At 36.6% G+C, this 25,994-nt stretch overlaps 1 protein-coding gene across 3 annotated transcripts in view; it reads left to right on the top strand.

The window, feature by feature from the left end:
* Window positions 1–25,994, top strand: part of LOC150108248 (protein turtle-like) — a 1,021,857-nt gene that overhangs the window by 665,807 nt on the left and 330,056 nt on the right. For 2 of the 3 annotated variants that reach the window (XR_016548124.1, XM_090390663.1), the window contains exon 14: window positions 13,231–13,371. Coding sequence is in view for 1 of the 3 variants with exons in the window: in XM_090390663.1 (XP_090246789.1) it covers window positions 13,231–13,371 (141 nt within the window). In the remaining 2 variants the exon portion in view is untranslated. Of the gene's footprint in view, window positions 1–13,230; window positions 13,372–25,994 lie in introns of those variants that run through there. The other variant, XM_090390666.1, reaches the window with a different exon arrangement.

Here is a 25,994-nt window from a genome sequence, read left to right as displayed (position 1 = left end):
TGTCTGTGAAAATACTAGTGATGGTGGTTGGTGGTAGATGGCACTGGTGTAGATGATGAAGGTAGTTACGGTTGGTGTAGTGGTGGAGACGGACAATAGAGTAGATGCCCTCCCTTGATAAATCTTTGGACTCCCTGGAGGTGTTACGTAATAATAGTAATAATTAATCCTCAGATAATTATTCTGGAGTGGAATGATATATTTATTTGGAAATATATTTCTATCCTAGTGAATTGCTTCTAGGATATGTATCTTTGAGAATTTAGCCCAGAAGTGTAAATTTTTTTTTTTTTGCTTCTGAGCAAAAAATTTCACTTCCAGAAAATAATGCTCCATCTGAAACACACACACACACACACACACACACACATATTTATTTTTTAAAAATCCATGACAATACACATGCATGCATGCACACACACACTGCTTATAACCTCTCTATAAATAAAACTTTTCTTTTATTTCCATTTTATATTTCAATAAATTTAAATTAACCATATTCTTTTTCCTTGTGTCCTTTTTGCATCATTTTTTTTTCACAGTCATAATTCTTAAATTAATCCTGAATAGTCAACTGTATATAAATATTTATATACAAAAGTGTCCCATAAATCCCAAAATATTTCAATAATTCATAAAAATCAGAAAAATTGGTACATTAGAGTGCAGTTTGCACCAAAGTGAATCGCAAGGAGGGAGATTTTTAAAATCTTTTTTTTTTTTTTTTTTGGCGAGAGAAAAATTTTAGTTCAGATTCTGCACATGATTAAAAATTTATTTAATCATGTGCAGGAAACCTGTTACATGTCACTACAGTAATTGTTTAACGCATCTGCTGGCACAAGCAATTACATTCTGCAAGCTGGTGAGAACACCATTTACAGAAGTGTGGAGGATATCTGGATGCGCACAACTTCACAGTGAATGGCATCTCTTAAATCTGCTAAGGAAGATGGGCTGCTCAGGTACACTCAGGACTTTTAATAGCCCTACAACCAAAAATCTTGTGTCAAGTCCAGGGACCGAGGAGGCCATGCAGAGTTGCAATTATGGCTGATGAATCGTTCATCATCAAATGTGTGATGAGAAACTGCTTCACAGGGGATACAATATAAGTGCCACCCTGTCCTGCATGAACATGACTGTGTGAAGAACATTTTTCTCCTGCAAGCATCTTAGCACATTTTTGCCTAGCAGTTGCAAGTAGCGCTGTGCATTTAATGAGCACATCTTCCAGCCCCTTGTTGCACATGGCTCTTCAAAGAAAAATGGGTCGACAATGATGGATGCAGTGAAGTGACACCAAACAGTGAGTCGTGGTATATGCAATGGCTCCTCTGTGTAGCCGTGTGGATTGTCCTGTGCCCAAATTCAACAGTTATGCATATTAACTGTCCCATGCAATAAAAAATGTGCTTCATCTGTTCAGAAGATGTTGTATAGCCATTATGGATCTTCTGCAACTTTTGTTAAAGCTCACATTGCAGATTTCTCCTGCTTAGTGGTATCACTTGGTAACAGCTGATGAAGAGATTGCAGCTTGTATGATACAAGTTTAACAAACCATGAAGGATGTGGAGTATGGACTCTTTGCTATGCCTGTGATTCTTGCAGCTTCCTGTGCACTGCTTACACTGCTTATTGATTGTGCTGCTAGGGCATTCATTTGTGATACCACAATGCTGGTACAGGCTTCGGATAACACTGATCTGAGACAAATTTCCAGTTTCCTCGAAACGTTGTATTAGAGACTGTAGTCTGGCAGGAGTGATAGGACCTTGACCCCCATTATGGACATTAATTTAAAATCCCCCATTATGCTTACTCTTTTCACATCCATTGTTTTTATTTGGTGATGCATTTCTTTGTCACTAGCAACCAACCCTTCAGGTCTGTAACACCCCCCACTATTTCCTCAAACCAGATGGCTTCAACCAAAAAGAATAAGAGACAGACACAAGGGTATATGTTCATTTGAAGCAGTCTGGTGTGAGATTAAGCCAGTAAGACAAAATATACAGCTGTTGCTATAGGCCAGGTAGTTCCACAAATAATCTTGAAGACATGCATCACCAAATTAGTACAAATGAGTAGAGGTTTGAGTGATTATTATGGGGGGACTTCAACTATGGAGATATAAACTTGAAGGAAGAAAGATCATGACAGGAAGGAACTAGAATTTATGCATAATTACTTAAGTTGCATGTGATGGAGGGGACTAGAAATAGGAGAGTATTAGACATGATCATAAGGTCAGAAGAGCTATCCATAAGCAAAGTGACCATATTGCCTCCAATTGGTAAAAGTTACCATATGGTATTCACTTGGGAGATTGTAAAACATTAGGAAAATTCTGTCAAGAAAGGGTTATATATGGAACTAAAAGGCAAGTGATTATGACAAGCTTAGTAAGAAGCTTGAATATGTACCTTGGCATAAAACAGACTCATCGAGGAAAGGTTCCCCTTAAGAAACACAAAGTCTATCATACCACTCCTTAAACTCATTGACCGTTCTCGCTCTCACCACTCCATCAGGCAATGCATTCCATGGTTCAACCACCCTCCATGCAAAGAAACCATCACTCCTCTTGATGACAAGAGGATTGATGGCCTCTTGTTATCACTCCTTTCTGCTGTTCAACCAAACAAAAGAACTCCCCAGTGTCAACTCTGTAACCACCTCTCAACAGTTTAAAAGTTTCGATCATTTCACCTCTCCTTCTTGTATCCACCAAACTCTGCAGTCAACATTCCCTCAGCCGATCCTCATAACTATCATTGTACAGTCCTGAAACCATCTTTGTTATTCGCATTTGTTCCCTTTCCAAACTTAATTTATCCCTTTCAAAATCCTGGGGACCAAATCTGAGAACAATAGTCCAAGTGTGGTCTGATCAGGGTCTTATACAATGGAATGATAACTGTTTTATCTCTGTAGATCAGCGTCCTTCTCATTATTGCAGCAATCCTCTGTGTTACTTTCACCACCTTTGCAAAATGTCCCTTGAATTTCAGGTTTCTATCAATCATCAACCCCAGATCTCTTGTCTCCTCTACTTCCTCCAGTATAACTCCTCCCATAGAGTATGCAGTGTCTCATCGATGTTTCCCAGAACTCAAGACCTTACATTTTGCTGCATAAAACTAACATCCCCATTCATTTGCCCATCTATCTAGCTTATTCAAATCCTCTTGCAGGGCTACCACATCTGCACTATTACTAATAACCCTTCCCAGCTTCGCATCATCCGCAAACAACTGAATATCCCCTCTTTTCTAATAACGTTTGATGTGTGAGTGTGTCAAATGGTTTAGTCAAATTGATAAAGACTACCACGACAGATTTGTTTTTATCTAAGGTGTTATTAATTAAGTCTGTAAAATCTTCCAAGAGAGATGTTGTTCGCTTATTTTTCTGAAAGCCATACTGTGTTTTGGGGATAATATGAAAATTCTCTGTATGTGTCGTGAGTTTCCTTAGCACGATCTGCTCTGCCATAATTTGATTGATAATTGGTAGTGTTGCTACCAAGTGAAAAATAAACTTTCAACATCTTTCTCTAAATCCAGAGTAATTTATTAAAAAAGGGTGGCACACAATTTGGCAACTCCTATAGGTAGAGATGACCTGCGAATGCTTCTGCCTGGGATCTCAGCTTGGGCCTGGCTCCCACTGAAGAGACCTCAATAAAGGTCGAAACTAGTGTGGGTAGTGGCCCTTCCCTTAATGCATAACATTAGACATATCCGCAAGGAGATGTGTTTTGCATTATAGGAGATACTGAGACAGGAGTGTTGGTAGCTTGCTCCACCTTTGCAACGAGTTGCCCTGGTGTTGTACCACCTTACCCCAGTCCTGAAGATACTTTCAGGGACAAACTTTGTTTGCTCACACTTGGATAAAGGATTAAACTAAATTTATTATACAATTATCAATGAGTTGCCATCAGAAGATATAAAGAAGGTAAATAAAGATGATCTAGGCCCAGACATTTTGAAGACAGAAGTAGAAATGGCCATTAAAGAATTTGGAATTCTAAAATATGGAAAGGCAGATGGAATAGATGAAATACCTACAGAATTCCTGAAACAACTTCAGAAGAAAGGAACTGAAGAAATAACCAAAATAATAAATTTAATTTATAACAAACTACAAAAAGATTTTATGACCTTAATATTTATACTTATACCAAAGAAAAGTAATGCAGTGAATTGCAAGGATTTTAGAACAATAAGCCTCATTTCCCATACATCAAAAATACTTATGAAAATCTTAACACGAAGAATTGCATCTAAAGTGGAAGAATTTCTTGGAGAAGATCAGTTTCGTTTCAGGAAGGGCAGGGGAACAAGAGATGCGATTGGACTGTTAAGAATAGTAAGTGAAAGAAGTCTGGAAGTGAATAAAGATTTTGAAAAAGCTTTTGACTTTGTAAAATGGGATGAGATGGTGGAAGTAATGGAAAAGATTGGTATAGATTGGAAAGACAGAAGGGTAATTATTTCACTATATATGGGACAAACTGCCATGGTGAGAGACATATATGGTACAACAGAACGAGGTATCATTGAATGAGGAGTAAGACAAGGCTGTTCTCTGTCACCAATTTTGTTTAACGTGTATTCCAAAGCAATGTTAAAAGAAGCACTAGAGAATTCGGAAGAAGGAATAAAGATTGGAGGTAGACAGATGTTTGCAATAAGATATGCAGATGACAAAGCATTACTATCAAACACTGAAACAGGACTACATCTGTTGAACAGATTACTGGAATCCTGTATCAATTATGGAATGAAAATTAACATCAGAAAAACAAAGGTGATGAAAATAGCAAGGAAAGAGGCAAATATGGATATCAGAATAAATAGGGAAAAATTGATCAAGTAAAGACATTTAAATATCTAGGAAGTGTTATTAGCAGTGATGGAAGATGTAAAAGTGACATAAAAGCAACAATAGTGATGGGAAGAGATGCCTTTAATAGAAAATGGAGTTTATGCAGAAGTAAAATGGATAGAAACCTAAAGAAAAGACTAATAAAATGTTATGTGTGGAGTGTTGCTCTCTATGCAGCTGAAACTTGGACATTGAAGAAAGAAGAAATTAAGATTTTGGAAAGCTTTGAGATGTGGATTTGGAGAAGGATGGAAAAAATCAAATGGACAGATAAAATGACTAATGAAGAGATGTTAAAAAGAGTAGAAGAAGAAAGAAGTCTAATAAGGAGGATAAAAAGAAGCAAGGGTAACTGGATTGGACATATTCTGAGAGGGAATGGAATCATCAGAGATGCCATCGAAGGAAAAATAGGTGGAACCCAGAGGACAAGTAAGGAAAACAATGCTAGATGACATGCTGAATGGAGACTTTTACATAACCTTAAAAGAGAAGGCTCACAACAGAAGAGAGAGCGGAAGGAAAGTTTCTGCTACTAAAAGAAGCTGCTCAATTGCAGAATACTCAAGAAGAAGAAGAATTGTTGCTATGGGACTGTAATTATTGATTAAATTTCTTTTTTCCATGTTTGTATATTGGGTGTGATTATGGCCATCTTTAACATACCTGGTATTTGTTCAGTTTTAAAGATTGTATTTATTAATTTTAGTGGGATTGGGCCTAGGGTAGTTGCATGTTGCTTGACATCCTTAGGTCTGATGCTGTCGATTCCTGGACCTTTGTTTGGTTTGATTTGATGTATTACAGAGAGAAGTTCTACTTCTTTTATGGTTGAGAACCATAATCTCTCTTTTACTTGTGGTCCAAGTGGAGGATCACATTTTGTGATTGGAGGAATCTTTCTCTGTAGTTCTTGGATGGAGTCTACAAAGTATTGGTTAAAGTCATTTGCTAGTTGTTAGATAGATTTAATGTCTTTCATGAAGCTGTGTTTTGTGGTTTCAGAGGCAGTGATATTGGGAGCACAATCGAGCATTTCATTGATCAGGTGCCAGGTTTGTTTCATGTTATTTTGTGTGGAGGTTAATTTGTCTCTGTAGTAGTTTCTTTTTGCATTTCTTATTTGCTTTGTAAGGTGATTCCTTGTTATCTTATATTCAGTTTTCAAAGCTGCATTATTTGGATATCTCTTTAATTGTTTCCATAGGATATCCTTTCTGTGTATATCTAGGATTATATTGGCATTATCCAAGTATTCTGGCTTGTTTTTGAACGAATTTTGACTTTCTTTGCAGCTTTCTTATATATCCCCTCCAGTGTGAGTTTAATGTTGTTGTATAAGATATCTATTGAATCTGGTGAAGCCATTTGTTTCCAGTCGATTTTTCTTATTTCATGGTTGACTATGAAATAAAAAAGCCTTATTAACATCAAGTTTGCTCAACTCCCCATACACGTCTTGCTCACTTATAGTCGGTCTCTTCTCCCCATTATCAACTGCTCTCAATCTCTCTCCATGGAGTCACATTCACAAGAATGAAAGACCTTTATGAACTCCTCATTAAGTATCTCCACTATATCTTTTGCAGCAGTTGTCCTTAGACTATTTTCTCCAGTTAGTGTCATCCTTCCATAATCATTCTTTTTTTTGGTGGCTACATATTGAAAGAACCTCCCCCCCCCCCCTTATAGGCTTCATTAGATGACTGCCCCCTCATACCTCAATTTTGCTACCCTTGCCAACCAAATCACCCATCTTGTCTGGTCTTTTTAATCCTCATGGAATTAGTTATTACCACTTCTCTTATGCTGACTCCATAATGACCTTTTTCTCTGTATCGCATGCTTCATCTCTTCATTCATCCATTTCACACCTACCTTGTTTAACCTTCTGACCTCTTGGAATGCATTTAGACATTGCTTCCTACTAGATTGTTCTTGAATATCCTCAAAGCTGCATTGATCTCTTTTCCATCTAACTCCCCATTCCATGCTACACTTGCAAGCTGTCTCCTGAGCTCTTCATAATCACCACACTTGTAGTTCCACATATACACTTTTTTTCACAGAGGTCCTCACACTGTGGCAACCACCCAGGCAATCACTTCATGGTCACTCTCACCAGCTACAGGGTGATTTGACACCTCATTTATAATAACATCCTCTGATGAAATGATCAAATCCAAAACCCTCAATCCTTGTGTGGCCTCTGTTACATACTCTCTGAGGTAGTTGTCCCTCAAAAACTCAAGAAACTCATTTTCTTTACTTCCAGTTGCTATCTCATCATCCCAGTCTATATTACAATAGTTAAAATCACCCATAATGATCACCCTTTTCTTATTAGTTTGGCTAATTTGATTATACATTTCATAGTCAATACTATCCACTGCCAGGTCTATAACAACACCCAACTAAGTATTTCATTGTATATCTAACACCATACTTCCTCAAAACCACTGGCACTATTTCCCTTCTTGCATCTCTACTTTGTATGGACATAAATCTTTCTCTATTATCAATAGCACTCCTCCTCCTCCTCCCTTTTTACCCTTTTTATCCTCATGAAACACATCATACCTTTTCATCTCTATTCCTGTCAGGATGTCATCCTCATCCAACCATGTCTCACTTATTCCAATAATTTTTAGGTGAACAGATTTAATTAATGCAACCATTTTATTTTCCTTGTTTCTTACACTTCTAGCATTTGTATACAAACACAGCAGGTCATTCCTGGATCTATAGCTAGTTCCACTGATACCACCATTCAATGTGATTTTTCCATGCTCAACTCAAACCATTTCCCTTTCTTTTTATTCATCTTAGAACCCTCTTTAAATTCAACTTTTTTCTCTTGATCCCAAGTCATCCCCTTCCCTTCCTGTCTACACATGCATTCACATCCTCTTGGAGCATCCAATTTCGCACACTGTGTTCCTCTATTCACCCCATTCCTCCCCGTCTCCCTGTCCATCTTGCACACCCGTTCTCTCATTCTCTATACTCACGCTGCTCACTTCTTCATTCATAACCACCTCTTCATTCTTTCCTGTCTTACTCTCCAACTCTTCCACATCACTTCCCACTTGATCAGATTCATTCTCTGCGCAATACCTTCCAGCAGCAGCAGCAGTCTCTCGAAGCGACTCACACCAAAACCACTCAAATGCAGTTCATCGCTCTCAGTTTACTTTGTCCTTCAAACTCATTCCACACATCAACAAACTGCCCTCCTTTCTTCCCACACATTTCCGTTAACATATCATTCATAATCCTTATTCTCCACCTCATCTCACCACTGCCATATCTAGGCAACATGCTTACTACCTTTTCTATCACACTATTCTCTTTTGTCCATCTAAGCAATCTCCTGATATCCAATCTGACATGTTCTTTGTTTGCAGTCAAGTCATTTGTACCTATTACAACTACTCTTTTATTCGTTTACTTCTCATATCTAATGCCTCAATCATTCTACTCATTCTACCTCCAGCAAAACATACTTTGTGCATTCTAATGTTCAGCACACCTTTAATAATTGAATCACCATATAATGCCACTCGCAGGTCTGTCATTGTCACTCTTCCATACATATTATGAATTTTTTTAACTTCATTCTGCAGCCTTTTCGTCTCTTGCCTCATCTTAACCAACTACACTTTCGAATCTTGCTTCACACTTTTGCCCTCATTAATTCTTTCGAGCTTTTGAACTTTGTGTCCTTCTTTTGCATTCATTCATTCATTATCTCAATTTCATTGACTTCTGCCACATTCACATTGCTTTTGTCCTTCTTACCATCGATCACATTTCTCAGATTGCTTGTTCTCTTTTTTGAAACATTTTTAACTGCTCTTTTACATTGTAAAACTCGATGTAGCTTGGAAATACCAAAGCACTTTACATCAATTTTTACAGAGGTCAAGTCTCATGAGATTGTTACAAAAACAAACTTGTATGTCTCTATATATTTTATGCTAAATATTAATGTAAATAAACCTATGGGAATTGACTGTATTTACTGCTTTAACAAAAATTTCTAGAATGTCAAAAACAAAGGCAATGCTTTGCCACCGGAACTTTGTATAATAGCTCTACATAAGGGCATAAGAAAGTTGTTCACGATTTAAGTGTATGAGAAAATTGTTTGCGAGCTCTGCGTATAAACACCTTCAAAGGTTATTGTCATAGAGATCGGCAAGTTTCAGACAAGTTTCCGCTGCACTGACAATATAGGATTAAAGGAGTGCACGGAGGAAAAGAAAGAACGGGCCGGTCTTAACAGAAGATCAAGAAGTCGTGCCGAATTCTTTGGGGATTACAACCCTTGGTGCAAGGTCCCAGAGAATGTGAAATAAAAAGGGACTGAGCCAGACATCAGAGTCAGCAGTTAGAGTCATCGACAGAGAACCAGGGAATCGGCAGTTAGAGGCAGAAGTTCCAGAAGTAGGATCCAGCGTACCGGACATTACGGTGAACCCACACCAGAGGAGAAGAATGGGAATGACGAGAGAACAGCTGATGTAAATATTAATACCCGAGGCAGTGTCGGTCAGATGTCTTTTTGCTTCAGGAGGTCAACCGAAGCCAAAAGTCGCAGAGCTACCTTCAAGTCCATATGTTGAAACCTCTTGTTGGAGCTTTTCGAATACCGGAAAATTGCAGCCCAAAGCCCATCAATATGCCGACGAAACGCTCCCTGAAAGACTCTCCAGATGGAAGCCTAAGGCCCGAGATGAAAGGAAAAGCAATGGGACTTTAGTGCAGGACCTTTGGATGAGGGTGCAACACAGAGCCTCTGTAAGTTTATTCCATCTTTTGTTGTACATTCCTTTTGTAATCTAGGAGATACGTTATAGATGGACTGATAAGAAATAGTAATATGAAGTGTCTATAAGAGAGTCCTCTGATTTGTTATTAATTGGAATATAATTTGTGAGATAACTTGGCATAGCTAGCTAACCTCTTTGTGAGTAAATTAGTTTCAATAATTTGATTTAATAAGCAGAGAAGTAATTGAATAATTATATTGTATAGTCATTTAGTATTGTAAAGGGAAAGTTTGTTTCTTTATGCTATAAGTCTAACGGATAGGTAGAGAGAGAGTAATCCTCTATCATTTAATTAATGTACTATGTTATTAATGTAAATAAACGTGTTTTATTTATATGTCAATAGAGTGCCACCTGATCTTTTATTTTACAATGAACTATTCCTAAATAAACTCGGATCTGTGAGCGGGAAACAACTAAAGCATTAAAAGTGTAGTTTAAGTACTTCAGAACCACGACTGTGTATGTAAACTTTATTGAAAGAATTTATGCTAGTAAAAGAGAGAGAGAGAGATCTACCAGACACATTACTGAGTCTTATGCCGATATAGAAATACTGGTGGTGCAGTCTTAACAAATAAAATTTCCAGTGTTCATAGGCATACGACTAGTAAATACGAAAGGTGGATAAACATAGTACACAAAAGAATAAGTGAGAAAGGTTACGAAAACAAAAGCGCACTTCCATTCAGAATAAAGAGTTAATACTCCCGTTTACAATAATGTTTAGAACAGCAATTGTTACAATGCTGCAGCCGACATCATTTCATTACAGTGTCATCCTTTTCTATCAGACGAGCACTTATCCTCCCCACAGCATTCCTGCTACTAACACTTTCAGTTATCAGCATATTAGCACTTGAAGTCCTCATTCAGCTTGCACTTTGCACACACCCTCCTTCCATCTGCCTTAAATATCCACAATTTATGTATATAATCTAACGAGTACATATAGCACACCTCATATTTCATGAAATGACTGAAGTTGAAATTGAATTCCTGCATGGATAAAGCTGCCACCATCTTTTCTTTGCCGGTTATTATACTAAGCTCTAATATTAATGAATTTGTAAATAAACTGTAAAATAAAATACTTGGTTCTCATTTGTATGTCAATGATATATAGGAAATTATTTGACAGGAAATATTCAATTGTTTGCTGCTAATGCAAAACTGGGAAGAGCAATAGTAAACAATGGTGATGTAGATATCCTGCAGGATAATTTCAATAGACTAGCAGTCTGGGCAAAGTTAAATAGCTGCTAGTTTAATGTGACTAAGTGTAAGGTGATGCAATTTGGAAAGACGTGATCACAAGCTATGTACTACATTTATGGAGCTGAACTGCAGGAAACATGAGGCTGGGACTTTGATTGGGGTGGGGGGGGGGGGGGGGTTGTGGACACAGAGTTGAAGATTAGAGAGCATATTGCAAAAGTAGCCAAAATAGCATATCACATTATGCCATGTGATGTAAATTGCTATTATGGCTATTATGTGGTTGTTGAAGAATACACTAACTAATAGGGATAGAAAAGTTATTATTCTCTTTTATAAAGCCTTAAGGCTGCATCTAGACTACTCCACACCTATCTGGTTACTATGATTCTGTGGTGATGAAGAAGTAGTGGAGAAGATCTACAGGCAAGTGACAAAGATTGTGGCAGCTCTGTGGAATGCTCCCTATAAGAATAGATAGAATAGAGAAAGGTCTGTGGATTTAAAGACTAGCTGATAGGCAAAAAAAGAGGAGACATGAGTGAAGCATATAAGTTATTAAAGGAGTCTTATAGTAATGACACTGAAGATTTTTTTCAATACATGGCAGGAAGGGCGAGAATGAGGGGTGACCCGTGGAATTTGTATAAGAGTGTGGTTGCTTTCTCTCTCTGTACTCTTCCACTCTTGACTCATCCCACCTACTTTGCCTTCCTCTTAGCCGTCACTGCTTCTTGTACATTATTATTCCACTGCCAACCCTCCTTCTGCTTGCTAAACTTTCCAGATGTTTCATGAAGCACCTCAATTGCACAGCTCAGAATTGCTTTTGAATTATGTCTCCACCAATCTTGTACACTTTCTAGTCCATCCGAAAACCTCTCTAACACCTTCTCTTTAAAAAGGTTCCTCACACTCTCTTCTTTTAAACGAAACCACTTAATTGTCTTCATCCTATGGTTTCCAAAGGTTCTTATCTTCGACCTTATTTTAAAGGCTGCATACAGAGCTGTTGTTGCTGCACCACTTGATCTGCAAAGATTACCTTACAATTTGTTACTTCCTTAAGATGTTTTCTTATAGTCGAAATGTAATCAATCTGTGAACTGTTGTTACCACCTCTAAATGTTATCAAATGTTCTTCCCTCTTGCAGAAATGAGTTCACAATTGCCAGATCAAAACGCTACTGCAAAGTCCACAATCCCCTCTCCTTCCTGGTTCATCATTCCCTCTCCATGGCTACTATACACCCTTTCACAGTTCCTGTTTTTGTCTTCCTGTGTGTCCGTTCAAGTTTTCTCTGACAATCACCATCTTGTTTTTTTCTTCCAGTTCCTTCATTTCTTAATCTAGCACGTTCCAGAACTCGTCTTTCTCCTCCTCTGTACAGCCAACTTGCAGGGCGTATGCACATAAGATGACCACTTGCTCTTCTTCAAGACCCAGTTTCATTCACGATTCTGTCGTTCCTCCTACCCACTTCCAGTATTTCACCCTTCATTCTGCCACATACCACAATTCCAACACTATTTCTTCCCTCTTTATTAGTTCCAGAGTAGAACAATTTATACCTGTTCTCTCAGTTCCTTCACGTTTTCCCCCTTCCACCTTGTTTCCTGCACACATAAAATATCCATCTTCCTCTTCCTCATCATGTCTGCCACCTCTCTTCCTCTTACAGTCATGATTCCAACATTCAGTGTTCCCACTTGCAACATTCTCTCCACCCACTGGGCTTGCTTCTTTAACCACATCCACCCTTGATGTGGTAGCCCTAGTCCACTTCTTGCAGCTGTAGGGCGATATAGCTGTGTGTCACTTAAGGGGTATGTCCTAGCCCTTGTATCACTTTCTTGACTCATTTGATCATAGCTAGAGCTGGCACTGAAGTTTTATGACCGGACGCCCTTCCTGATATCAACTCTTGCCATTTATCCTATATGAGAGCAATATTAAAAAAAAAAAGGAAAAGTAAGTATGGAAGACATCTCCTGGTGGCTGTGACACTCATTTTGTGTGCTATATTATTACATAATGTATCATTTCAAAGCAAATGTCATTAAAATAAACAGGCGGGCACACCTTTTGAAAATTGCATATAGATATTTAGGTTTTATTCTCAGATTAATAATATTCTGAGATTTCCTAAATTGCCTTGTGAATATTTCTAAATGAAAATCTTTCCATTTAAACATCTTTCCGATATACCTCATCTAGTTTAGCTGTATCAGGTTTGATAATGTTTATTATCTAATATGATCATTATTTATTATTTAGAACATCTTCAAGAAATTAATCGCAGTAAAGCAATCACTGCAGGAGTTGTTGGTGGAATTCTTTTTTTCATAGCAGCTATTGTTCTTTCTGTTTGTGCAGTAAAAATATGCAATAAAAGAAAGAGGAGAAAAGCAGAAAAAGGTATCTAACAATTATTTAATTTTTCTTTACAACTTATTATTATTACTTTTGTTACTGTTATTAATGTCAGCCTAGTTGACTAATTGAATAGCTTATCTACTTCCTAACCAACAAGCTATGGATTCAAATGGTTCAAAGTCACCATGTACAGCATGAATGTCTGTGAATGTTTAGATAGCACAAATTTTATCACTTAGTGACCACCACCATCCCAACTGGAGGCTTAAAGTGGCTTGAAGAAGTTCCATGTTTATTTGTTTTCTGTTAATTTTTGTCCTTAGACCACATACTGTGGTAAATATTATGTGCTGCAGGTTTATGATCTTATGGAAGGGTGTGAGGTCAGAAAATAAGAAGAGTCATAGTAGGAGATTTGCACTTCACTATTGCTATGTCTATCATAACGCACTTGCAATTCAGTTATAATCTGAATTGTAACCTGAAATATATACATATGTTTCTCTAGTAACACATTTCACTCACATATTATCCTCTATGCTTGTCACTTTGTTTCTAATCACATCATACACTTCCAGAGATATCCCTTGTTCTTTTCTCACTCACTTCTGTCTTATGAAGACTCTACTAGTATTCATCCAATGAGCTCCTTTAAATAATTTATTTCAATCATGGGCTAGTGATTGCACAGTATGCCTACCTTCCCATGTATGACCTGTTTCCACAAATGTAGCTCTTGAGGCAAGTATGCAACGTAGCAAGATGTGTAGTGTTAGAAATGAGATCTGGAAAAGATAAGTTCTATTTTGAATAACAATTGGCAATATTGCTTGAATTTTGGTATAGTATTGTTTATTTTTGATAACTTAGTGTATCTGTGTGATTTTTGGCATTGGGAGAATTGTTCCTGAATTTTTCAGTTTTGCCTTCTTTAAGCAGAGCACAATGGTGGTGCTCATGAGGTCAACCATGCAGCCGTTGACCAGTGTGACTAGGCAAGCACTACAAAAATCAAGTGGTGTTAACTGCATAGACTTTTGAAAAATGGTTCAGTGTTGTGAGTGTAATATGTATGCATGGCAAAATGTGAGATATGTATTTGTGGAGAGATGGAAGAGGAGACGAGAGAAAGTAGGGATTTGTAGGAAGTGAAATGTTTTATTAGACTATGAGTTAACAAATGCAAAACAGACTGAAGAAATGAAAGATAGCATAAATGAAAGAAGTGGAAATTCTTAAAGAAGATATGAATGTAGAAGTGAAAGTAAGTGATAGGGGAGCAAAAGGAAGTATAAATGAGGAAACAAAAGTATGGTGTGGCAGAACAATTTGTTAATTGCAACAGGTGAAATGCCAATAGGGAAAATGTTCCTTAACAATTATGACCTTTCACTTCTTAATAATATAGCTGATACCTTTTCCCATATGCCTACCTGTTCATATTCTGCAATAGATCTTACAGTCTTCTCCTTTGCCATCTTTCTATCACTCATTTGGGATGTTGAAAAGAACATATATGAAAGCGATCATTTTCTGTTATTTGCACTATGTCTTCACAGGAACTGCAATCTCCCACACAGATGCCCATGTGGAAAATAGACCAAGATCACTGAGATGCTTTCTCTCATCTTGAAAAATTTAATTCTGAAACAGTCAGTCAAGCATCTCTCAATGAAGCTGTGAAGTATAGATTGTATTGTTCATGACCAGTCACAATTCTAAAAGCATCATTTCGATTTCCACTCTATCCAAAACTGTGGTTGAATCCAGAGTGTCAGGCAACTAAAAAGATCTAGGTAGAGCATTGGGTATATTTTATAGATACTCCACCACATCAAATCTAATAGGCTTTAAATGTGCTCAGGCCAAAGCACATTATGTGAGACATCAGATTCAAAAATAATCTTAGATCCAATTTACATTATTGATTAATCAAATAACCAGTGTAAAATTTGTAGTAAAATTTGTATGGGATAAAATCCAGGAAATGAAAGGTAGATATAGAATGTACTGTTTGTCTATCTTGGAATATAATGGATGTCTTGTTGTTGCTGATCCTAAAGCTATTGCTTTGGGAGATAATTTTTCTAGAATCTCATCAAGAGCTTCGCATCCTGTTGAGGAAATCATTATGAGATGATAAAATATCTTCCTTCCATCATCCTCCATGGATATCTTTCTCTTACTATACAGCAGAATTCTTACAGAGGAAGAATTTCCAGATGCTTAGCCTAATTTAGTTGTCATTACCATCTCAAAACCTGGAAAAGATCCAACGCAAGCAAGCAAGCAATTATGGACCTGTCACTTTGACCAGCTGTCACACAATGCGACTTTCCTAGACACTGATCAACATTTGGTTCATTTAGAAATGTATAAGAGATGCTTTCCTGACACAAGAACATATGATTTCAGTTTTCTTTGACATGCAAAAAGCTTTTGACAGAGCCTGGGTGGCATATTAAAAGACTTCTTTAATCTTGAGTGGAGGGCACCTTCTTATTTTTATTAAAAACTTTCTGTCCAACCGAGTCTTCCAAATCCAAGTGGGAAGCACATTATCTCAATCATATCATCAAGAAGAAGGAGTTTCAGGGCTCTATCTTAAGTGTGACACTCTTTGTTATTAGACTTAATTCAGTCACTACGCAGCTTCCTCTCACAGTAAGCAATGGTTTTTATTTCGATAACTTCACAATTTACTGTCACTTCTGCAATATGAAGGTAATTGAAAGACAACCTTCAACAAGCAATTGATCATTTCTCTTCATGAGCTCTTAGAAGGGATTCAGGTTTTCAGCAAAAAAAACTGTCTATATACACTTCTGCTGAAAATGTATCCTTCACTCAGATTCTGATTTAAGAATGGGATAAAGCATTATTCTCGTAGTACCAGAAGCCAAGTTCTTGGGACTCATCTATGACAGAAAGGTTATATTCTTTACACACATTCTTCAATTTAGGGACAAATGCAAAAAAGCATGAATCTCCTTCGCACTCTATCCTCTACAGAATAGACTACTGATCAATGTTCCTTGCTCCACATTTATTGTGCACTTGTTCAGTCAAAGCTTCATTTTGGGTCCCAGGTTTTAGTTCTGCAAGGGAGAGTATGCTCCAGTGGTTGGACCCTATCCATCATCATACGTCACCAGGTTTACAAATAGCTACTGGTGCTTTTCACATTGCTCATTCAAAGTCTTTATGTTGAAGCAAACAAACCTGCTCTATTGCTTAGAGGAAAAGAGTTGTCTCTTAACTAGTTGTGAAAGGGAGATTATGGAAGAGATATAAGGAGAGGAGTGGAGGGAAGATACAGGTAGAATATAAGACAGGCCAGGAGAGTGACTGGTATGGTGTGGAAGGCAGGACTGGAATATGGGAGGGAATTGGCACTGGAATCCAGGGAAAATCCTGGGGAATTTTTTTAGCTATGTGGCCAGTGGGAGGAGAAATGATTGTGGAAGAATGACATTGCAGGATAAAAATGGGAATAGAGTGACTGATGCAGAGGACATAGTGGAATTGTTCAGTGAGCACTTTATTGGAGTATTTCATACTGGAGAGGGTTTTGGTGCTAGAGCGATGGGGCGTTCGGGGTTTGGAGGTGCAAGAGGAGGGTGTGTTCTGGATATTGAGTACTCTGGATACCAGTCAAGCTGTGGGACTGGATGGTATTTCACCACAGGTTTTGAGAGAATGTGCTAAAGAACTGACAGCTCCGTTGACCTGGCTCTTCAATAAAAGTCTGGCTGTAGGAAAGGTACTCAAGGAATGGAAGGAAGGAAGGTAAGATAGTGCCGCTGTACAAGGACCGTAGCAGACTGGAAGTATCGAATTATAGGCCAGTTTGTGTATCATCAGTAGTTGTTAAGGTCTTGGAGAAATTAGTGAGGGACTATATACAACATTTGGCAGATGAGGGTAATGTTATCTGTGAGAATCAACATGGATTTGTTAAGTGCTGCTCTTGCTTTAGTAATATGATTTCCTTTTATAATAAAGTGACAAAAACAGTTGATGAGGGAAAGGCATATACTGCCATTTTTTTGGATTTTGCAAAGCCATTTGACATGGTGCCACATGATAAGCTGATATTTAAGTTGCAGCACATGGGTTTAAATGTCAGGTTAGTCAAATGGATTCAGGATTGGCTGTCTGATAGGTATCAGAGATGGTTGGGCAATATCAAAGAAGTAGAAGGTTAAAAGTGGGGTTCCTCAGAGCTCAGTACTGGGACCTGTATTGTTCAACCTTTATATCAATGACATTGTCAATGGATTGCAAGGGGATATTCAGTTGTTTGTGGATGATGTGAAGCTGGGAAGGATTATCAGTAATAGTGCAGATGTTGTAGTCCTGCAAGAGGATTTGAATAAACTAGACAGATGGGTACAGAGGCGGATAACACAGTTTCAGGACTGTACAATGTCAGTTACGAGGATCGACTGGGAGAATGTGGACTGCAGAGTTTGGTGGATAGAAGAAGGAGAGGTGATATGATCGAGACTTTTAGACTGTTGAGAGGCAGTTACAGGGTAGACATTGGGGAGTTTTTTCAGTTGGTGGAACGGCGATGACAAAGGGCCATCCCTGGAAGTTACGAAAGGAGACTGTGAGCAAGAGGATGAGGAGTAGTTTCTTTGCATGTAGGGTAGTTGAACCATGGAATTCATTGCCTGAGAAAGTAATTAGAGCAAGAACGGTCAATGAGTTCAAGGGGTGGTATGATAAACTTTGTGTTTCCTAAGAACGACCTCTGAAGGGAATAAGTCAAATGACCTCATCATGGGATGAGTCTTTTGACTCCATAGTGGCCTGGATAATAATAATAATAATAATAATAATAATACACTATGCCATAAAAATAAAGTCTCTTCTAGAGCATCCTACATGGACTAAAGTCTTTTCTCTGCATTGGGAAGCTCAATATCACACATGTTAGACTGCCACATGTCCTTTGGTTTGCATGTTAAAGAGATTATGGAAGCTGTTGGCATGAATACTGACAACGTAACCTGCACCAAACATAACAGCATTCCTCCATGGAAGGTTTGCACTCCATCTTCTAACCTCTTACTTTGTCAACTACAGAAGGTCTCATATTCCATTATATGCAATTGCTTAATGCACATGGAACTGCCCACTCTGATTTCTTGTTCATTTCTACTGATGGTTCAAGATCTGAGATCTTTGTTGTTGTGCTGCTGCTGCTGTGTTTGATGACATTATTATATCCCACCAGATCCCACAATTGCATTAATTATACAACAGAGTTGCATGCCATTCAGCTTGTGCTGGTGCATATTAAAAAATTCAATTCTATACCAAGAATTCAATATATAGACTTACTGAATTCTTTGTAGGGCATCTCATTTCCTGTGTATAATCCACAGTGTTTGGTAAGATTTTACAACTGTTGTACAAAATGACGACTTTATTTTGATATTTGATTGTCCTCAATTCCCAGCCACACTGAAATTAAAGGAAATGAGATTGCAGATGCAGCTGCTAAATCAACTCATACTTTTCCCATACTTTATTTTATATACCATATTTTTCGTGTACCATTTAGCATTCCCATACATAGACTTCAGACAGCATATAAGATCAAACTGATCACCCAGCAGCAGTCTTCCTTGGCAGGAAGCACTGGCAAACCAATTGCACAAGATTAAGCACTGAAATTAAGCATTCACAGTCTAGTCAACGTAGAAACAGAAGAGAGTTAGTTGTTCTTGCTAAGCTCTGCATAGTTCACAGTCATTTTACATATTCTTATTTACTGTAGGCTGATGACCCATCTATGTGTAAAAAATGCCTGTCTCATCATGCACACTCAAGAAGATGTGTCAGACTCAGACAAATTGCATAGTGTGTTTAACTTTTTTATAAAGAATTAAGTTATTTAAGTGCATTAGATTATGACTTCTATTTCTGTGTAGATACTGAATTGCTTAGTTTATAAATAAATATACAGTGGTATCTCGCTAATCCGAACCGCTTTAGTCTGAACCCTCCAGTAATCCGAACTGCTTTTAAATCTAATTTCCCAAAATTATGACTTTACCACATCAATAAAAAATATAAGTTTGAAGAATGTAACATTCTCAGTTGCTACTGCTTGGGAAGCTGTCGAACCTGAAGCAATTTGAGCGTCAAGGAAAAAACTGTGGCCTTCTAGAATTTACCAAGATAACTATGTTGATACACAAAAAGGGGAAATTCAAAACTTGCATAATTTGGTTAAAAATATAAATCCAGATGTTGAAATTAAACAAACAGATGTCACGGAATGGATTACAGATAGAACCAAAAGTGAATTCGAAATCAAATCAGATGCTGAAATTATAAATATGACACTACAGAATGAATTAGAAGACAATGATGACGATGAAGAACTCGAAGAAAAAAAAGTAAAACACGAAGAGACAGTTGACAGTTTTAATACATGTATAGAATGGGCTAAGTAGAATGACACGCCATTCCACAAAATTTTATTGCTCATGCAGCTCCGAGAGGAAGCATTCAAAAAAAAGCAAAAGAAAATCAGTGACTTTTTTTTACAAAGAAATAAAAAAACTTCTTTTTTGTGTGTTGTGTACAAGAAAGTGATATTTTTTACTCAAATTAAGTTATGTACTGAACTATGCAATTTTATTAAATCAGAATCCTCAACAACACAAGTACATACAAACTAAATATTTTACTAAAATAAACTTGTGTATTGTATTATTTTTTAAGTTTTACATTACAACAGTAGCTTTTTTTTTCTATCAGTTACTTCATTTATTTACAGAATTAAATTGATGTACCATTAAAATCTTATTATTTTTGTCTTAAACGCTAGTTATTGTTGTCTCTTGGGGAAAAATTTGATAATCCGAACGAGCACGGTTTTTATTAATTTGGATTAGCAAGATACCACTGTATATATATTTTTTTTAAAAATTTGCTTTTTGTACAGTACATATTATTTACTAATTTATCACTATTTACTATTTATTATTATCTTCTGTACTGCTGTAATCTTTGCTCTGGCACAGTATGACCTTTGCTGTCCTTGCACCAAAAAATCAGAAATCAGTCAGTCAATCTTAACTCATAGAGAGCTGTTGCAGAATGAAATAACAAAGAGCATGGAATATCGCAATCGCTTGCTATGAATGGGTGTTTACTTATATTGTAGTTACTGTAAAGTATTTGCATTCTGTTGTCATTGTTGTTTTTTTCAAGAAGCAAAAAGATGTGAAAAAATTTCTTTATTTCTACTATTGTAAATTTATTATTATATCAATCCATAAACATGGCACTATGTGTATGCATGTGAAGGATATTCATACTGTCAACACCTGTATCTTTGGTGCTAAGGCACTCCACCTGTGATCCTGTAAGGTCTGTCCCAATAATTGCATATGACTAATAATCACATATTTTATTTTGAAAAATTGCTAATAGTTAAGTGATATCATATTTCTATTGTTTCATTGGGACAGATATTTATATCAGGAGAATGGAAAAAGTAATCAATCTATGAAAAGTGAGAGAGTAATCTTCTTTGCAAAATATCTTTCACTATGTAAAAGACATTCCACAGAAAAGGAAATTTAGATGAATTTAGGTCTATGTTACCAAGAGAAGATCTAATATTCATAGTATATCTAGGATAACTGATTAACAAACAAGTGATTGGAATTATCAAGTATTCTAGTGAATAGATGGATAGTTTGTGTTAGTTGCTGGTAGCAATTACCTCACATATCTTTCAGCAGGATTAGTGGAATTAAAAAAGAAATCCAGTTCAAGTCATTAACACCAAACTCCTCAAGGATGATGACCTCACTGTTTCAATATATTTGAACAGCAGAAATTCAGCAATCAAGATTTATTATGATAATCAGAATTTGGAATGAAAGTCATCTATCACTTAGAGATTTAGTTAGCATTTCCTCTAAGTAGGGCAGTGTTCTGTGGCAATGCTTGTCACTTTCATCAGACCCCATTTATGGAAACAGGCCGCACTGTGAGAAGGTGAAGTTGACCTGGCTTGGTATTGCTATATATTGTATTTTATCAGCTCTTTATCAGTATTCAGGAAACATACCTGAAAAATGAGGACTCCACCTTATTAGCATTTCACCATCAGACATAAGGAAAGGACAGAGGATGGACCTGCCTACAAAAGAAATATCTAGTGGACAACCACCTTATTTCATTAAGTTCCTTTGAACACTGTCACCACCATATAAGCAGTTAGCCACAGTCATAGAGACGTGGCAGGGTTTTTAATCCTGCATAACAGGCAAATTGGCTAACGTGCAATTTACAGACATAATATGTAAGCCCTCATAACTTTAGTTGCTTGGGCCATAAATCCTAAACAACAACAACTCAGTGGGGTCTTGTAACAATATGTTCCATCTAGGACTGATATATCCCAGGGTAACCTTGATTTATCTTCCCCTTAAAAGTTTTTTCACTTGGTTATAAATTAAATTAAATTAAAGATGCCAAGAAATTATATTCTTGTTTAATCCTTTATCCAAGTGAGCGAACAAAGTCTGCACATGAAGTATCTTTATGACTAGGCTACTTATATATATATACAGGCTAGTGACTTCACATTAATTGCCTTGGTATCCCATTATGTGAAACATACATTCTTTTAGATATGTACAATGTTTGCCATTATGGGAAAATCCACTACCCAGACTGGTTTTGACCTTTATTAAGGCCTCATCAGAGCCAGACCCAGAAGAGGTATGAAGATTGAAGTAATGCAGAAGTCATATATTGCCCATATACATGTAGGCAGAAGGTGTAAAACCTTATTATTAAAATACTCTGGATTACAGCTAGTTGTTGAAAGTTTCTTCACTTGGAAGATGCCAAAAAAAAAAGTATATTCTTGCTTAATCTTTTATCCAGATGTAAGCAAACAAAGTTTGTGCATGAAGTATCTTCATGTCTAGGCTACTTGTATATAGATTAACAAGAATATAATTTCTTGTCAACTTCAATTTAATTTATAACCTAGTGAAAAAACTTCAACAACTAGCTCTAAACCAGAGTATTTATAATTTACAATGATACAGCTCCCTAATCCCTTTATGGAACTCCGATTGATTTATTGAAACATATTAAAAAATGGGGGCTTGGCAAGTATGATTATGATGAGTTTGATTTTGCGTAATTTGTCGAGCCCTATATATAACTGTAAATAAAACCTATGAATAAACATAATTAATGTGAAAAATGTATCTCACTATATATGTATATATAGTGAGATACATTACGTATCCACTCTCCAGCCAAAAGGCTGTGGGTTCGAATCCTGCCGTGGGCATGGATGTTTGCGATTGTCTGTGAAAATAGTGGTGGTTGTCGGCAGTAGATGGCCCTGGTGTAGATGATGAAGATGGTGGAATGGTGGGGACAGAGAGTTGCAGAGCAGGTGCCCTCCCTCGATGAGTCTTTGGACTCCCTGGAGGTGTTATGTAATAATAATAATAATAATAATTTATTGTATCTTTGTGCATTTCATGTTATATTTCCTGCTCTCAGATTGTGTGATAAATAATCCACTAAATACATAATTTCTTCATTATATACTATATTATAATTAAAATCACCAATGTTGAAAATTTTTTCTCTTCATTATACTATGAATTAAAGATTCCAAGAAATTATATTCTTGGTTTAATCCTTTATCTAAGTGTAAGCAAACAATGTTTGCATGTGAAATATCTTCACGACTAGGCTACTTGTATATGACTACACATAGATTTCCTTAGTATCCCATAATGCAAATCACATACACCCTTACAAATGTGCATAAAGCTATCATTATGGGAAGGGCCACTACCTAGACTGGTTTCGACCTTTATTGAAGTCTCATCAGTGGGAGCCAGACCCAGAAGAGATACCAAGGTTGAAGTAATGCAGACATCACATATTTTCCATATACAAGCAGCCAGAAGTGTCAAATCTTATTATAAAGTGTAGCTCATTATAATATATTATAATAATAATACATTTATTATTATTTATTATAATTTATTTATTATAATTTATTATTATAATACATTTATTATTTATTATAATTTATTATTATAATACATTTATTATTTATTATAATTTATTATTATAATACATTTATTATTTATTATAATTTATTATTATAATACATTTATTATAATAAGGTGTGACAGCTTTTGGCTACTTGTATATGGGAAATATATGACTTCTGCATTACTTCAACCTTGGTATCTCTTATGGGTGTGGTCTCACTGATGAGACCTCAATAAAGTGGCCTTTCCCATAATGCATAGCATTATACACATCCAAAAGGGTGTGCACTTTGCATTATGGGATACTAAGGCAATTGATGTGAAGTTACTAACCTCTATTCATACACAAACATTGTTTGCTCATGCTTGGATAAAGGATTAAACCGAGATAATAATTTCTTGGCATCTTAATTCATAAAATCACCCATAATGATTTCCCATCTCTTCTTCGCTAAGCCACCTCTACATTTCTTTGTCTCCATCATGTACATTCCTTGGCTTATGGCAACAGTCAACTAAATATCCAGTCCTGTCAATCTTCACATCACACCATGCTACCTCAAAATCACTGCCACTATTTTCTCCTTGCATCTGTGCTTGTGTGTTCATAATAACCCTGCTGTCATCAACTGCACTCATCCCTCTTTTTTAAATATAAGCAAATTTAAAAGTGCACACATTTTGTTTTTTCTTTCTAGTAGTATTCCATTTTTTTCTAGTTGTTGCTCTTTTAATTTGATGTCCCTATGGAACCATTCATCTTATTTATGCATCCAAGTTTTTCACGAAAGAAGTTTATTTAAGATGAAGGAAATAAATCATCATTGGCATTTCAAAAGAAGAATCCCCATCTTGTGGTACTCTGTTATAATCTGGTGAACTAGTTCTTTATAATTTTCAGCTTTATTGTTGCCAAAAAGATCTTCAAAAAATATATAAATAATTTCCATGCTTCTAATTCTATATCCATGAGGTCCTTTACAAATTCTCATCTTTTAATTTTCTTTCCTAATTAGAGATATAACAAATATATTATTACTAATTATATGAAGAGCCAAAGGCTTTAATTCAGCGACATGAACTTATTTAAGTTAAGGGATATTACATCCCATATTGTTTTTTAGCCAAATCATTCAGCTAAGAAACAATATGGGATGTAATATCCCTTAACTTAAATATATTATTATTTTCTTGGACATCTCCATGGAATCACTAATTCATGATATGGAGCCCCATGCTACATTATTCATTCAATAGTTATCATACTTCTTCTCAAATTCATTCACTGATGATGTATTCCAACTGCCTCTGTCAACCCATTCATCACCTTCCAAACAAAAAAATCTAGTTCTCACTGACCCACTCTCTCTCTCTCTCTCTCTCTCTCTCTTGTGTGTGTGTGTGTGACCCCTTGTTTTCTTATACCTGTGATGTATTGAAAAAAATTATTCTGTGGCCTTAACTTCATCATTATCATCATCAATTTCCTGGTATGTACCCTCAAGGGGTGTTCAGGTTACTATGACAGCACATGATTTAGTTTACATCATTATTAATCTCCTATTAACAATTTTCCTCCAAATCAGTCTTTTACTTGTGAGCACTCTAATATTGTCATATCTAATATTTTGTGCTTTTAAGGCACTTTTGACTGAATCAATCCACATAGACCTTGATCTTCCTCTGTGTCTCTTTCCTGCAATCTTGGCATTGCAGGAAAGAGACACCTGTTTTGCTAACCTTTCACCTACCCAGGGGCATGCCAAGGGTATTTGCTGCCCGGGTGCAAACTTTTATCGGCCGCCCCTAATACTGCATTGTATAATCCAAATTAGATATTAGCTACATAAAATGCCGCCCTATCAATGTTGCTGCCCGGGTGCAGTGCACCCCTTGTGCCCGTGGGTTGGCGTGGCCCTGCACTTACCCATTCTATTTAAGTGACCATACCAGCTTGGATTTGCTCTGCTCACCCATACTTGAATTCTAATAATGTCTAGTTCCTTTTTAATATCTTCATTTTTATTACGGTAGTTATCATTTGGTCCTTTTCACTAAAATTGATACATAATATTGGATTTATTGGACCATGGTGTTGATAAACATTTATACATAATCGTCGACTAGTTTTGCCAGCTGTGTCTGTCTGGCTTTATCAAGAGAAGAAAGGTTATACTAATATTAAATGCAAAAACAAAAGAATGCAGTAACGACTTAAAAAACAGTTAAACAAATTGGAGAGCACGCGTGACATCAAACGCATAAAGCGTGAAGACTTAGTCATTGTTATTAAGTCGCATTTTATAATTTTCCACGTAATTTAATTCTGCTAAACTTAATGAATTTAATAGGTTTTTCCAAATGTCTTTTAATATTATTCCCTGGTTTCTATTGAGGTTATTTCCTGTCCGTAGGACTACTGCAGCTTCTTTAAAGGTTCTACATCTGTAATCCTCTTCGATATATGGTATGGAGCTGTTGTCCTAATCTATTGAATGGTTTGAAGTTGAGAAATGATGTGCTAACCCTGAGGTGTCTGTTCTATTATTATTGACATCTCCGACATGTTCCTTCTTTCGGATTTCTAGGCTTCTT

This window comes from Typopeltis vanoorti, chromosome 3 (assembly GCF_054136105.1).
Source record: "Typopeltis vanoorti isolate ZY-2024b chromosome 3, IOZ_Tvanoo_1.0, whole genome shotgun sequence".
Taxonomy (NCBI): Eukaryota; Metazoa; Arthropoda; class Arachnida; order Uropygi; family Thelyphonidae; genus Typopeltis; species Typopeltis vanoorti.
Note: the sequence above shows the minus strand (reverse complement) of the source record. Positions and strands in the feature narration are given on the sequence as shown.